This window comes from Stegodyphus dumicola, chromosome 1 (assembly GCF_044657685.1).
Source record: "Stegodyphus dumicola isolate Sdum_Otavi_A_Nest chromosome 1, ASM4465768v1".
Lineage (NCBI taxonomy): Eukaryota > Metazoa > Arthropoda > Arachnida > Araneae > Eresidae > Stegodyphus > Stegodyphus dumicola.
Window position 1 is genome coordinate 37,010,436 of NC_140768.1, and position 14,609 is coordinate 37,025,044.

The window sequence follows — 14,609 nt, forward strand, 5'->3', positions numbered from 1 at the left end:
GAATAAAACTAAAGTTATTTATTAGCCCTCCCCCTACTCACACAAATCCCCCCCCAAAAAAAAAAACATTGACCACAAAGTGCCTGCTTTTGGGTTACTGCTCTCTGGTAGAGATGGACAATCCACTCCAAAACTGATTCACTTTACTGAGCAAATGATCTCCAATCCAGCCAAAATGGAATGGTAGTTCTTGAACACTTCACAGAGAGCTCTTGTTGGGAAGCATGCCAAAAATTTGATTCCTCATATGTAAACACTAGCATTTTTTCCTTTATTATTTACTTTAAATGACATGGACATTTTTTTTATGTGTGTGTTATACATGCATATATGCGTGCCTTTGGTCAGCTTGTGTTCTGTCTATTATTTAAAAAACAAAACATTAATTAAACTGATGCATCTCAGCGAAACTGACCACCCCTGTTTGCAAATGGATGGAGTATTTCTTCCCAACTGGGAGTGCAAGGATCTGTTTAAAGTATGAGGATTATAGGTGCTCAGTTTTCTCCTTGGATTCTCAGCTGTCACTGCTCTGGCACTTCCTTCTCTAGTTGAAGATCTGAGTCCTTTGGAGGCTTGATTATTCGTTCTTTTCATTGCCCCTTCTTGAGCCGCAAATACGGTTGCTATGGAATATTCATTATTCGCTCTTTTCATCCCTCTACCACTTCACCTCTAGCTGCAAATCTGGCTCCTACGGAGTCTTAATTATTTGCTCTTTTCGCTTCCTGAAGGCTCTTTATTTGAGTTTAATTTCAATACTTCAAATAATGTGTCACAGCATAGCTATGCATATTAGGTATTACGTTTTTTATACAATATTACTATAACATTTATGTATAATAATAAATTATATTTACATCTTGTAGTCAAGAGCTGTTAATTTCTATTTAATGTTCTTTAGAATTGGTTTATACTTATAAATATAAATTTTTCCATCTAATGTATTTTTTCAAGGTTGCAGAACAAAATGTCAACCCTACCACATAGAAGAACATCGAGCGATATTTGGTATCATTTTGTCAAATTAGATAAAAAAGGAAAATCTCAGTATTGTCAGCAAACAATTTCCTGTTCTTTGGTATATGCCTCCAATCTAAAAATTTATTTTTACACTGTGCTTTGTAGTAGTAACCAAATAACAATTATAGTAATAAAATAATGTAATCTTTAATAAAAGTGAGTTTAATTTTCATTAATTTTAACTTTTTTAGTATTTTTTTTATTCCAGAATTTTACTGTTGTTCTATGTAGAAAGGTGTTCTTAGGGAATCTCTAAAGTACAATTGAAAGAAATCAGTCCAAGTGAGCAGTTTGATTCCACCGATTCCATTCCTTGTTTGATTCTTCCTGCTTTTACCCCCCTCTTTGCACATCGCTCTTGATCAACGCCTATTCCGAGTACATTCCTCAAGGTCATTGTTAGTGAGGGTGAATTGTTAAAAAGAACTGATTCACTTCAGAGTGTGAACACTTCCAATCTGACCCCTTAAAGGAATGTTTTCGCCAATCTCTACTTTTAAAAGCTAATGAAGCCCCGTAAGTGACAAACTACATTAACAAATATTAATCATGATATTTTTACGTACATAGATATGCATCTTGAAATGTATCTAGATGATTAAAGTAATATATATATATTGGAAGGAAAGCAGTCAGGGCACAAATATGAAGTCATTTTGGAATTTATAATCAAGAAAATACCACTGATTGTAAGTTCTTTTAGTTAACTTTACAATTTGGAACCAAACCCTTGCCCACTTAGAAGATAAATACAATTTTAGAACATCACAGAGATTGAAGAATATTAGAAACATATCTTAAAAGTAAATGCTGCCAAATAAATACTTAAATACACTTTTATATGAAGAAACTGATATTGAATACCATATTTTGAACACATTATAAATTGATATTGTAAAAAAAAAAAAAAAAGCTCGCATTAAAATTAAGCAGTCCCCCCTCTCAAAATACAATTTTATTGGTTGATATTGAACATCTCATCATAAATTTTAAAATGAAAGTAAAGTATTTTTGCACATAAAACTAACACTGCATTTCACAGTCAAGATTTGTGCACATAAATTAGATAAAATGAACATTTTTCTCTCCACAGTAAGTCAAGACATTCAGATTAAGTACTCCATCTTAATAGAAAAGTGGCCAGTGTCAAAAACACTTGAAATTTAAGATTTTTGCATCAATCTTATAAAAATTATGAATGTAATCGAAAGGGAAATAACCCACATCTTTCTGATATAATTATCTGAATTATATACTTTCTCAAAAGCCTAATATGATATGCACATCAAAATAAAAAAGGCTGTAGTAACAACATTATGTCATCCTGATCACTAATAGTGATTAGTGACATTAGCAGCCACATTTTGGAAACAGAATTCAAATCCCACAGAAAGCTTGGATGTTTGTAAATGTATAGCATTGGTGGTACATTGGGACAGTTAAAATACTGGTAAGAAAAAGGTCCTCTCAACAGGCCTGGTGGTAGTAGGGAAAGAGGAGTGAAAAACCTTCTGATCAATCTCCTGATATACTCTCCATTAAAACTGGGATGGAGTTGTACAGTAAATGAGATGGGACTATATCTACAAAACTACTGGTGTGTCCTGTTTTTCTATTCTATTCAGCATTTTTTGTGATACGCGCATATTAAATAAAAATAAACCCTTGGGCAAATATTTATGTGAATATTATATTCATGATCTAATAACTATTCAAAACTAAAAGTTTTCCCATAAACTTGCAAATTGGACTCTTTTATATCACGATACAGAAGAATTTCAAATAAATGGCAATTATTAAAAATTTAATAACAAGCATTTTATCATATAAGCTTTCATTCTATTTTAAAGATTCCAGAGCACATTATTGAAAGATTTAATAAATTATGCTTTCAATGAAATATGTAAATCAAATTTAAAAGAATACAAACATACATGATTTAATGACTGGTAGTTGGCATTTATATACTTTGCTCCATCGAAAAGTTCAAGTTTACTTTCAGAAGGATTAGGAAGTCTATCTGATACAGGAAGATTCAATGATAAGTTCTTCCTTGCACCAAGATCACTTAAGGCCATTTTATTTTCATACACTTCAGGACCCCTCTCCCGGTGGTTAATAACTGTCTTTATACGGGTCCTTGGAGAATGTGGATATGTGAGAAAAGCTGTGCCCATACATGGACTACTTGGACTACATTCATTACTAGGGCTTTGCTTAGAAACTGAACTATTTCCTAAGATGGCACATAGTTCATCCTCAGATGATGCTGAGTTCAAAGCCTTATGATTAACAAATGTTGTAGCACCATTATTACTTATTATGTTATCACTACCTGAAAGTGAACCAAAATTCTGTGGCTCATTAGTTGGAGATAACTGCAGATTCCCACGATCACGTGGTAATGAACCATTAGTTTTTATCCTATTTGGAACAGTATGATAGCCACTAGGTGATATGAAGCTTGAAGAGTTACTCTTTATGCTTATGCTATTCACAGAAGGTGATGAAATTGGATTTTGCAAATTTTGAGAAGCAAGAGGAAGGGTAGAATATTTTAGAACACCGTTGCATTTGGAATCTTCTGAAGAATAACCTTCAACAACAGAATCAGATTTAGAACTAATGACTTGGGAAGTATCAGAAGAATTTGTAGATGCTGGGAGTGATGAATCATTTGAAACAGAACTAAATTCACCAGATGAAGATGAAGATGCAGGATCTTTGCTCTCAGCAATAAGTTTATTCTTGCTAAGTCTTTCCTTTTGGGCTTGTTCTTCATATTCAGCACATAAATGAAGAATTTCTTCAAGGCGTAATCTTTCTTGCTTCTCCTGCTCCTGATCTTTTAACCTTTCTTGAACAGCCTAAAAGATAAACATTTATTAGCAATGCCAAGAAATTAAATTTAAGAAAAAAGTTAATTTTAAGCAAATAAATTTTCTTAAAATATTTAAGATCCATCATTATTATTATTATTTTTTTTTTTTTTTTTTTTTTTTTTTTTTACAGGAAGAGCAGACTTTTAAAAATCTATCTATATAATCTTAATTTTTAGCATCAGGAACCACATGCATATAGCTGCAATTTATATCAACATTATATCTACATTCTGTCTTGGAAAAAGAGTGAAAGAAAAAATATAATACAAAAATGAAATAAAATTAAATAAACATGTTAATTTATAGTTAATAAATTACGAATAAATTTAATTTTAATAAAAAAAGCAATGTTAGAACGACACAGATTTTAAATATAATCATAATAAACACTTATGATTATACAACAGAACGTAACTTAAAAAATTTTTGTACATCGCTAATCACTAAACATGGCTCTCGACTTACTGGGTTGCAACCCATACTTAGAGAAAAACTAGTATTTGATGTACAATCTGTAATACTTTGGAAATCACCACACACAGTTTAAGAAAAGGGGGAGAGCTTGTAGAGTCATTAGGTTATTTTAAAGCTCGAAGACATGAGATATGTGCAATGCCCTTGCTAGGATTCGAACCTGTACCACTCATAGATGCACCGAGAGTGCTACATTACACTAAAAAGGCATGCAGAAAGGAGGGAGAAAATACCTTATATACTCCTTCTTTTAAAGGGGGGCTGGGAATTAGGGGACCCAATCGCCAAATCCTGGTGATAAAGAATCATCATCCACCACCTTTTAATTCAGGTGCCACCGTTGAGTTATTTGGCTATTTTGAAGCAGGAAGACATAAAAATGTGCATTTTCCTCACCGGGACTCGAAACTGAACCTTCGAATACGCGCCAAATGTGCTACCGCTACACCACGAAGGCATGCAGAAAGGAGGGAAAAAATACTTTATAAGCTCAATGTAACAATTAACATAAATAAGCAAAAATTTTATTGCTATCTGCAGCTCTGTTAGACGTTAGCACATTATCAAAGCACTGGTATTATAGTGGTGAAGGCAAGAGAAGTGTAATGATTTTAGCATTTGCATGAAAAATGAAAGATCAGGCTCAATATAAATATCCTAACACAGCAAACAGGAATGGAATGAAAATTGTATTATAAACAAGATTTCTCCACAGGAAAATTTCAGATACTTCCTAAAAATTACAAACTGAGAGGCAAAGTAGAGCAAGCAATAACTATGGCTTCCAAAATATGCAATTTGTGGTTAAAGCTATAAAAGATTTTCCATCTCCTTCTAATTAACATATCATGATGCTTACCTTGAATTTTAAAATCTGCAGGTTTGTCCTATACATACATTACCATATACATAACCCCCTCCCTCAAATAAATCACATAGAATTTCATAAATGTTTCATTAATGAATGTGCAGTATTCAGTCTTTTATAACTCAGAGCTAGTGACAAAGGCCTTCATTACCTTCAATTTTAAGTTCTCCAATTAAGGACACTTCATTTCTTTCTATAATATTGCCATTTTTTCTTAAACTCAGCCCTCTTGCTAAATGCTTCAAATAATATGGTGCTAGAGTTTCTTTTAAACCTGTCAATAGAATTATGTTCTCAGTGGTAAAATATTGAATATTAGAACTTCATTCATGGGGAATTTAAAAAATTTCTTCTGAATGTGGTCCCTGAAGGTCTTAAAAAATCTTAAAAACTCAGAATACTTATATCAAACAGAACGCACTTATATACCAAACAGAAGAGAGTGAGTAAGTCTTCACTAGTTTGCCTCCTCAATTTTGATTGCACAGAACACTTCCAAATTTTTTCTGCTAATAAATCCTGTTGATAACACATTCTGCTTCTATCAGAGAAAAAAGAAAACATGCTCCAAGTCACTTTCCTATCTCTCTCTCTCTCTCTCTCTCTCTTTTTTTTTTTTTTTTTTTTTTTTTTTTTTGTCAAAGTACTACCTTTACATCAAACACTATGTTATAACAAACCCTTTCTCTCAAGGAATGTGAAGGACATAAGTAAAACGGAGCTTCCTAGTACCACACCCACATACATGGAATTTTCTTTACAATGGTTGAGTGTAAATTTGCATATTTGGGGACAACTCTATGTGTACTTCAGAAAAGGTCAGAGACCTCTTCCCACCCTTTGGTAAAAAGGGCAGACTTTTCCCCATCATGGTTATCAGACAGTACAGACAGAGATTGGAATTCAAAGTGAAAGAACAGACACTGAGCCTTCTCACTGCATTGCAAAAATGATGCATTTGAAAAATTTTCCTTAATATAAATTAAATGCATTTAATTCTACATATAAAGCTGTATTAGGCCAGAAATGCCATCCAGATTATTTTGTTGGTGATGTTATAGCTTAATTGGCAGCAGCATGTTGATGACATCATACTAAGAATAAAACTGTTTGATACATGTAAAACAGTAGTAGGCCTTTTACATGTTTGATGCATGTAAAAGGCCTACTAATCAAACAAAAATGTGATGCTTTTGAAGAATCACCTTAGTTCTACACAATTTTAAGGAACCATCCATATTTGATGCAGTGTAATACAATCCTGCAGTTCTATGCAGTTTAGAGTATCATCTCAATTTATTTAGCTATTCTAAATATGATGAATGAAAATCATCCTGATGCTGATATTGTGGGAAGCATACCCATCCCAGTTCTCTTTGATTATTAAGCGATATATTTCAGAAAACTGCCCAGTTCTACATAAGACATTTTTTTATTCCTTCATTCATATTATGGTTTTAATATTCTGAAGAAAGAACTAGCATGGATCCGCAGAAAATTTGATGGGAGAAACTCTAACTCTATATTGAGGGAACCTTTTGATTCTGAAGATTGTGCAGATGCAGTGATTCAGTATCATGAATCTGCATCTAATGAAAATGATCAGATGGGGTAGGTAGTTTGATTATTACATCAAGGCAATGACCTATTGAGTTTTAACTCATAACAAGGGAGATATGTACATATATGCTATGGTATTATTGTATACTAATTACTCTCATACTGATAACATAGTATTAGATAATTGTTAAAATATAGCACAGAAAATTCAGCAGTATAGAAGCACAAAGCTTATTTTTTACTGTTGTGGAATTATTCAGTGTTAATTACTCTGGATGTAAGATCCAATCGTAACTGTAACTGTTGCGGTATTAATGTATATTGATTCTAATGTTATTCAGCAGCATAAGAATTGCTGACAATTTTTTTTATATTACTTTTTCATGCAAATAGAAATAAATTAGCACTGTTGTGATTATAAAATTTACATTTACTAAATTAAGAAGAGTTCAAATTCGTTTTAATAATGTTCTGATTACAGAATTAGAGTGCAGCAATATTATTGAGGTTGTGATCAAATTAGTTACTGTTACCTGCTGTTATTAGCATAGATTTGTATGAAAACTCGCTAAAAAAACAATTAATTAATGTTATAAAAGTAAAGGTACTGTGTGTTGAACAGTGCTTAAATTGTGCCGGAGCCCAGCTCCGGTGCTTCACAATTTTTAAGATAAATTACAATTTTAGCCGGAACGCACCGGAGCCCTAAATAAGATGAGCTCCATTACTTTTTTTTTATAAATCTGAACCACAATTTAAAGGGAAAAAACTTAGAATTCCTAACATTTTAGTTTAACAATAAGCAGACTTTGCAATAGTCTATTTCCCTAGAAACACGAACTCATGAGAAAAAGAGACGTTCAAGTAAAGTCCCCTCACTCACATGCGGAAACCTTTTCCTTTAAGAAAAGCAATAAATTTGGGGGGAGTTTGTTTCGGAATGCTTAAATTTCTTGCCATGCCATTGTATCTAGTGTATTGTTATCGATGCTTACAGTTAGTTATCCTTGCAGGAAGGAAAATTTGTGTTCTTAAATGTGCGTTAATTGACAGGGAGTACAATAAGAGTGAAATATTGAGATAAACTGCTCAAGCACATCCTATACATCGCCTTCCCACAGTATCCACTGATGGGGGGGGAAGCGTAACCAGCAACTTTACATTTAGGAGTCCGATTCAGGACTCATTTACCCCTGACACCCATCTGCTTGATGGCTATAATTATATCAACAGAGAGCAGGGGTGAAAGAGAATGTTCTCTCTCACCAAAATTCCCCTCATTTTTTGTTTCCACCACTCATACCCTTATTCTGTTTTGCTCTGGAATTTTCATCAGCTATACTTTAAGTATATTTAATTTTTGTGATAATAAAAGAACTTCCCCCTGATCAGAACTTAAACTGGGCCGGAACCTACCGGATCTTGGCTCCGATGCTTCTTAGTTTTTGTAATAAATCATAATTATAGCCGGAACGCACCGGAGCCCTGAATAAGAAGGCTGCCACATTTCTTTTATGTAATTGAATAACAATTTCAGTAGAAATTTTATCTCAAAAATTTTATTTTAACAATAAAATTATATCAAAAATCGTGTATTAAATTTCAATTTATCTCTTCACATTTAATTTAATTAGTTAATTACTTCAATCTTTAATTATTTCAATAAATAATAATTATCAATGAAATTATAATTAATTAATTATATAATAATTATTGATTAAATAACAATTTATAAACATTAATTAAATATATATTAATTAATTTGATAATAATTAACTATTTAATTTTAAAATTATTAATGAGTTTAATAGTCATTTTATTTATTTATTTACTCTTGTTCCTCTATGCTGACGGTCTTCCATAGGGCTCCAGCACTTCTAATCTTAGAAATTAAGCCCTGGTGTTGAATTATAATAATATTAGAGATAATTTCAGTCATTCTGGGAAATGTAGAACTGATGCATATCAAATTCTTGTGGTATTAGGAATCAGATCAGTTTGTGATGTTTGCAAAATTACTGTGCAATGAAGTTTTTTATTGTTAACGATAACCTTGATATCATTATCTTTCAGATCAGTGTGTGATAGCAATTGTTCTAAGTAGCACAAAATTTTATGGCTAAAATGCCATTTTTGGGTTAAAAAAAATTGACTTATACAACCTAGCAGTAGAATTAGTGAAGGAGGCTACAATGAATTTAAAGCTTGTGTAGCTAAAATTTCTGATTCAAAAAAGTGCAGCATATGGGAAAGAGTTTGCTAGGGGTGTTTTTGAAGGAATAATGATATGGAGACTACTGATTCTGACACAATAAAAGTCTTAATGGCTACCAATCAAATAATGCATTAAGTCAGAAGCAAGGTCAAAAACATCCACTGGATGACTGGATAAAGGTTATCTCAGCAGCCAAGCTGGCAGATATGCTTGATGACTACGAAGATGTCAGAGAAATTCAAAAGAAATTGAAAGAAATAAGATTATGAAAACCACACAGGAACGAGAAAAATTTGATTGCTTCTAATAAAAAAGAGAAAAGGAAGAGAATACATATATCCCCATAAAAAAAATTCTGGCTTAATGCGGGGCAGTCATAATAAGGTATTTGAAAAACGAAGACCTCCAAAATGAGACTCAAAATGTGGCTCAGAGAAGCACCTTAAGACTACAGAGCCTGAAACCTTTAAAAGATAAATGATAAGCACCAACTATCAATATGAAAGAGCAGACGAATTACTGTCTCCGTTTACCTTGTAGAATCATTAGGTGTTTTAAAGATGCAGAAGACATGAAAAATGAGCAACGCCCTCGCTGGGACTCGAACTTGGACCTCTCGAATACATACCGAGTGTGCTAACCATTACAACATAAAGGCATGCCGGAAAGGAGGGAGAAAATACCTTATATACTCCCACTCCCCCTTTTATAGGAAGACTGGGGATCAGGGGACCAATTCGCCTAAATTTGGTGTTGGAGAATCATTATCCACCACCTTTTAGTTCAGGCAGCACTGTAGAACCATTAGATTTTTTTTTAAAACAGGAGGAATGAAATTACCAATGTTCTCGCCAGTACTCGAACATGGAGGTTTTGAAGACACAGTGAGTGTGCTAACCGTTACACCACAAAAGCATGCCAGAAGGAGGGATAAAATATCTTATAACCTTGGCTGTTCAGTAGTAACCCTCAGGTGCCGTTGTGTGTTGCTCGCTTCACACGGCAATTAGTGAAAATTCAAATAATGACCTTATAACCTTTCACCCCTAGTGATTTTTCATCTTATAACCTTGGATGCGTGCATAAATGGCTGCCCTATAAAACTACTAATAATGGCGCAAGCACTGATTTAGCGAGTCATAATTATATTGGCTCAGAAATATTTATGCATGAAAATATGTGGATAAGAAGACCTCTAGATATGAAAGTAAAATGTCTTCTGTTAGCAAGTGAGGAGCTTGAAATTAAACATTTTGCCATCAATCAAAGCCAAGCTGCAATAATCAGAAAGGAGTAAGACTGTGGTATGTATATCCTAAGAAACTAAACCATGGATACATTAGGGTTACAGCTGCCAAGAATTGTAAGAGAATTACTATTATTAATACTCATTGATTATTACTTAGTAATTATTACTTACAGTTATTTATTACTTTGAGATGTTTTGAAATTTTGAGTGAGGATTGAGAAGTTTGCTGTAAACTGAATGCTGATGATTATTTGTGGAACTTTGAAATTCAAAGAGGAATTAAATGTTAAAAAGAACTCCCAAGATTTACTTGTCTTCATTAGCCACAAAAAAAAAAAAAAAAAAAAAAAAAAAAAGGCTGCCATTTATTAAATCTGAAAACCACACAAAGAAACATTCTCAATGTCAAGCCATGGAATTGTACATCTTATAACTGAATTGTTGCTTATTGACAAGGCGTGGAGTGAAGTCTGAAAGCTGGGACAGAAAATACATCAGAATCAGTATACATATTGGTTGGGTGCTCAGTCGGGAAAACCTAGTTTAACTCTGGTACTGCACCTCATGTAGAATTATCCGTTTGCCATCTGTATCATCCATCTGCCAAGAATGCCCTCAAAGGCACCCAATGTAAGTGCAGCATATGTCGACAGTGATGAGGCCATTGCAAAAGACAAATATTTTTTTATTATGCAATCTTTTGTCTCCATCGAGGGCTATGGAAATGCATGACGCTTGTTATCCAAAATGGGACTGTGTCTCACAGATTTGCCATCATTGCTTTTGAACCAGCCAAATATATGACAATACTGCTTAGAAAACCATTTAGTGAAAATTAATGGATTGTGGACAGACTAAATAGATCTGCTACTTAATCAGATTTGGCTATTTCTTAAAAGTGAGAAGAACGACTGATAACATTTTTAGAATAACATAGCATAAGATCATAATTTATACTGCCATATATTACTTGCAACCTTATATTATTTTTTCTGTGTTATTATGATGTGGTAAAAGTATTAGTGCTGATGCTTAGAAAAATCATCATTATTTTTCTTCATTGTTCCTTATTAAACTTACGATTTTTACTACTTAATTTTGTATCACTCACCTTGGTGTAATAGGGCATGTCTGTATGAATTTTTTATACATGTATGTAAATTGATTCATAGTTTAAATCCATGTATTTACAAAACATTTAAGAAGCAAAATGTTTCTTGCAAGGAGGAAAGGAGCAGTAACAAACCCTTTTCCTCACGAAATATAATGGACATAAAATAGAGTTTCCTGCATGAGACATATATAGAATTTTTTTTTTCAATGATCATTTTAAACTTGCATATATAGTAACAACTCTGTGCCGACTACAGAAAAGGTCAGAGACCTCTTTCCACTTTTTGATGAAAAAAGCAGATTTTCCGCAGTCATAGATGTCAGACAGTACAGACAGAGAAACTGTAATTTGAAGAGGAAGAACAGATGCTGCAGATGCTGAAGATTTTCACTCCTGTGTGAAAAAATATGAAATTAAAAATTTTTTTGTCACTCAGCTAATCATTAATGTATTTCAGCACATATTCCTGTACATAATAAAAGCAGAATTAGCCCCAAAATGCCATCAAAATAATTTGGTTGGAGATCTTACACCATATTCACTATCATAAGAACAACCATTTTATTAATGTATTAAACTCTAAAGAAACTACAGTCAGAGATAAAAATTTTCTTTATTTGCACTGTTATGTTAAATTTCAATTTTTTCCTCTACAAAAAAATTATTTTACTTAAGTCCTCGCCAATATTGTATAATATTGTATAATTATTAAATACAAAAATTCCTGTCCTGACATCTAAAATTTCATGCTAATCTGTCCCACCTGAGAAAGAAAAACATATCTTTTCCACTCCTCAAAATAAATGGTTTATTTATTAGCAAACATGTAGACTCTACATTTCATACATTTAGATATATTTGTTAGAAAAATACACAGCAAAATTTAAATAACTATTTTATTCTTCATAATTTATAAGAAATTACGATGTTTTTGCTGTAGTAAAATTGTTATTGCTGTATAAAATAATTCATTTCCATACATTCATTCCATAGTAATGGCTTTAAAAAAAAAAAAAAAAAAAAAAAAAAACTACCTTTCTGTGTTGTTCATGTAGCTCCAACTCACAAGCTTTCAAATTTTCCACGCTCACATGATGACTTCTACGACCAGAAAGCATAGGAGATGTTGGTGTGCAACGGCCAGACCATACAGTGGCTGGAGATTTTCGACCCATAACAATAGGATCTGGGGTTTTAGAATACAGTCTAGTAGTTTTAGGAGACATAGTTACTCTGCTATGATTTGTACGATGAAGATAAGGTGGTGGTGTTGAAAATCCAGGTTTAGCACCCAATGGACTGAAACGTCTAGAAGCAGGACTTGGATTTTTTATACTTGTTTCAGAAGAATAACCTTTGTGCATTCGCAATACAGGTGGTGCAGAATGTAGTATTCTAATGCCTTCTTTAACAAAATATTTTGGTATATCTTGAGATGTTATAGTAGGAGGCTGACTATGAGACATATATTCATATTTAGAAACCTTTTCAACAAGATCTATTCCATCCATATACTGATCTACAAGACTTCGACTGCCATCAAAATATGGTTGCTGATTTGAAGTAGACTCTACTGGTATAAAGAAAGAAGAAAAAACATTAAAATGACATTGATTAATTGATTGTAATTAGTTTAAAATAATTAAAATTATTCAAAAATAAGATATGAAGAAAAAAAATTTATGTCTAAGTACTATTCAAAGTCATACATAAAAATATAATATTATACTTAAAAATTTGAGGACAGATTACTAATTAATGCTGCTGCAAATAACACATGCAATGATTATGACAATTGCTATTATGAATGACTTCCGATTATTATGCTTTAAAAATGCATTTAGAAGCTAAAAAGACAATAAATGTTTAACAATTCTGTACACACAGGAACTACATACATAGTAGCACATAACACTACAATATTAATAACTAAAACATGTATTTACAATAAGAAGACAGTTGAAAACTTTAAAATATTACATCAAAATACCAGTGTTAAAATATTATTTCAAATAATTCAATATTCAATTATTAATTGACTTAAATTTAATATGCAAATTTTCAAGTATGATTACAATTTGCAATCCTATAATTTAATACTGAATCTAAATGCAGTGCGCATTGAACTGTTCCTAAGACTCTAACAGAACTGAAAGATAAAAAGACCTTTTCTGGAAGTAACAATGCTTTTAGCAATGAAACAAAAGGATGTACATTCAAAATAAACAACATTAAAGTGAAAAAAAAAATTTTAACAGAAAAAAAAAATTATTCAGGATGGCTAACAGTAGGGGGGAATATAAATGAAAGATGATGCAAAAATGCATTTTGTATAAATATGAAAAAGTTTGAAATGCAATAAAGGTTAAATTTCAAACTTTCAGATAAACCTATCAACATTAATTTCTTATGCTTTTGCCAAATTTCAGAAGAAAGGCTTTGAAGAGTAGTTTGGTTTATTTGAATATGACAAAGCTCTTGTGGGATATCTGTCTAGAGGAGAGACATCTTCATGGAAAACTTCCTATGGGAAACTGACTTATAACCATGATTCATATGGGAAAAATCATACAAACCAATCATGCAGCCAGCTCACTCATTTGGGATCCAATCTCCATCATCCAGCGGTCTTAACCACTCGACCACTGGTAAAGCATGTAATACAAAGAAGCTATTATTTTTTTACATCATTAACATCAGCCAGCACAGTTGCACACTAACTATGGCTAACTTCATTTAATTATTTCATAGCTGCTATATTATTGCTCACAGTTAAACACCGCTCAATCCTGAAGACAAACTGGCAAGTGACATAAAATGAACATGTCAAATAATTGCTTTATTACTTTAAAATTAGAATAGTGTTCAGCAATTTAACCTCTGGGCCACTAGAGGATGATTTTTTAAAAAAATGTATTCTGTTGCTGATTTCCATATTTATAGAATTGCAAATTTATTTTATATTATTTTTACATTTTGAAAAAAGGGAATAAAGACTGGTCTTTTTTAATTACTGTAACTACTAAATTGAGAGTGTGTTTCAAACTCAGAGTGTGCACCTTTTGGTAAATGGGAAAAGCCAAAGAACTTTCAATGATTACACATCACAATATTATCATTTTGCATAAAATGTCAACCAATATTATCTGTAGATAATGTGAAGTTTTACTTAGGACCCCATTCAAAATGTTAATATTCATGCATTGAAAGTAACATATTATAAA

General features: G+C 32.3%; 1 protein-coding gene across 3 annotated transcripts in view; it reads right to left on the reverse strand.

Annotated features, from left to right (window-relative positions):
- The window catches only part of LOC118186159 (uncharacterized), a 268,685-nt gene that overhangs the window by 105,615 nt on the left and 148,461 nt on the right, over positions 1-14,609 (reverse strand). For 2 of the 3 annotated variants that reach the window (XM_085813988.1, XM_085814006.1), the window contains 2 exons: positions 12,420-12,958; positions 2,958-3,890 (listed from right to left, as the gene is read on the reverse strand). In XM_085813988.1, the coding sequence (XP_085670114.1) occupies positions 2,958-3,890; positions 12,420-12,958 (1,472 nt within the window). The remainder of the gene's footprint in view (positions 1-2,957; positions 3,891-12,419; positions 12,959-14,609) is intronic. The other variant, XM_085813997.1, reaches the window with a different exon arrangement.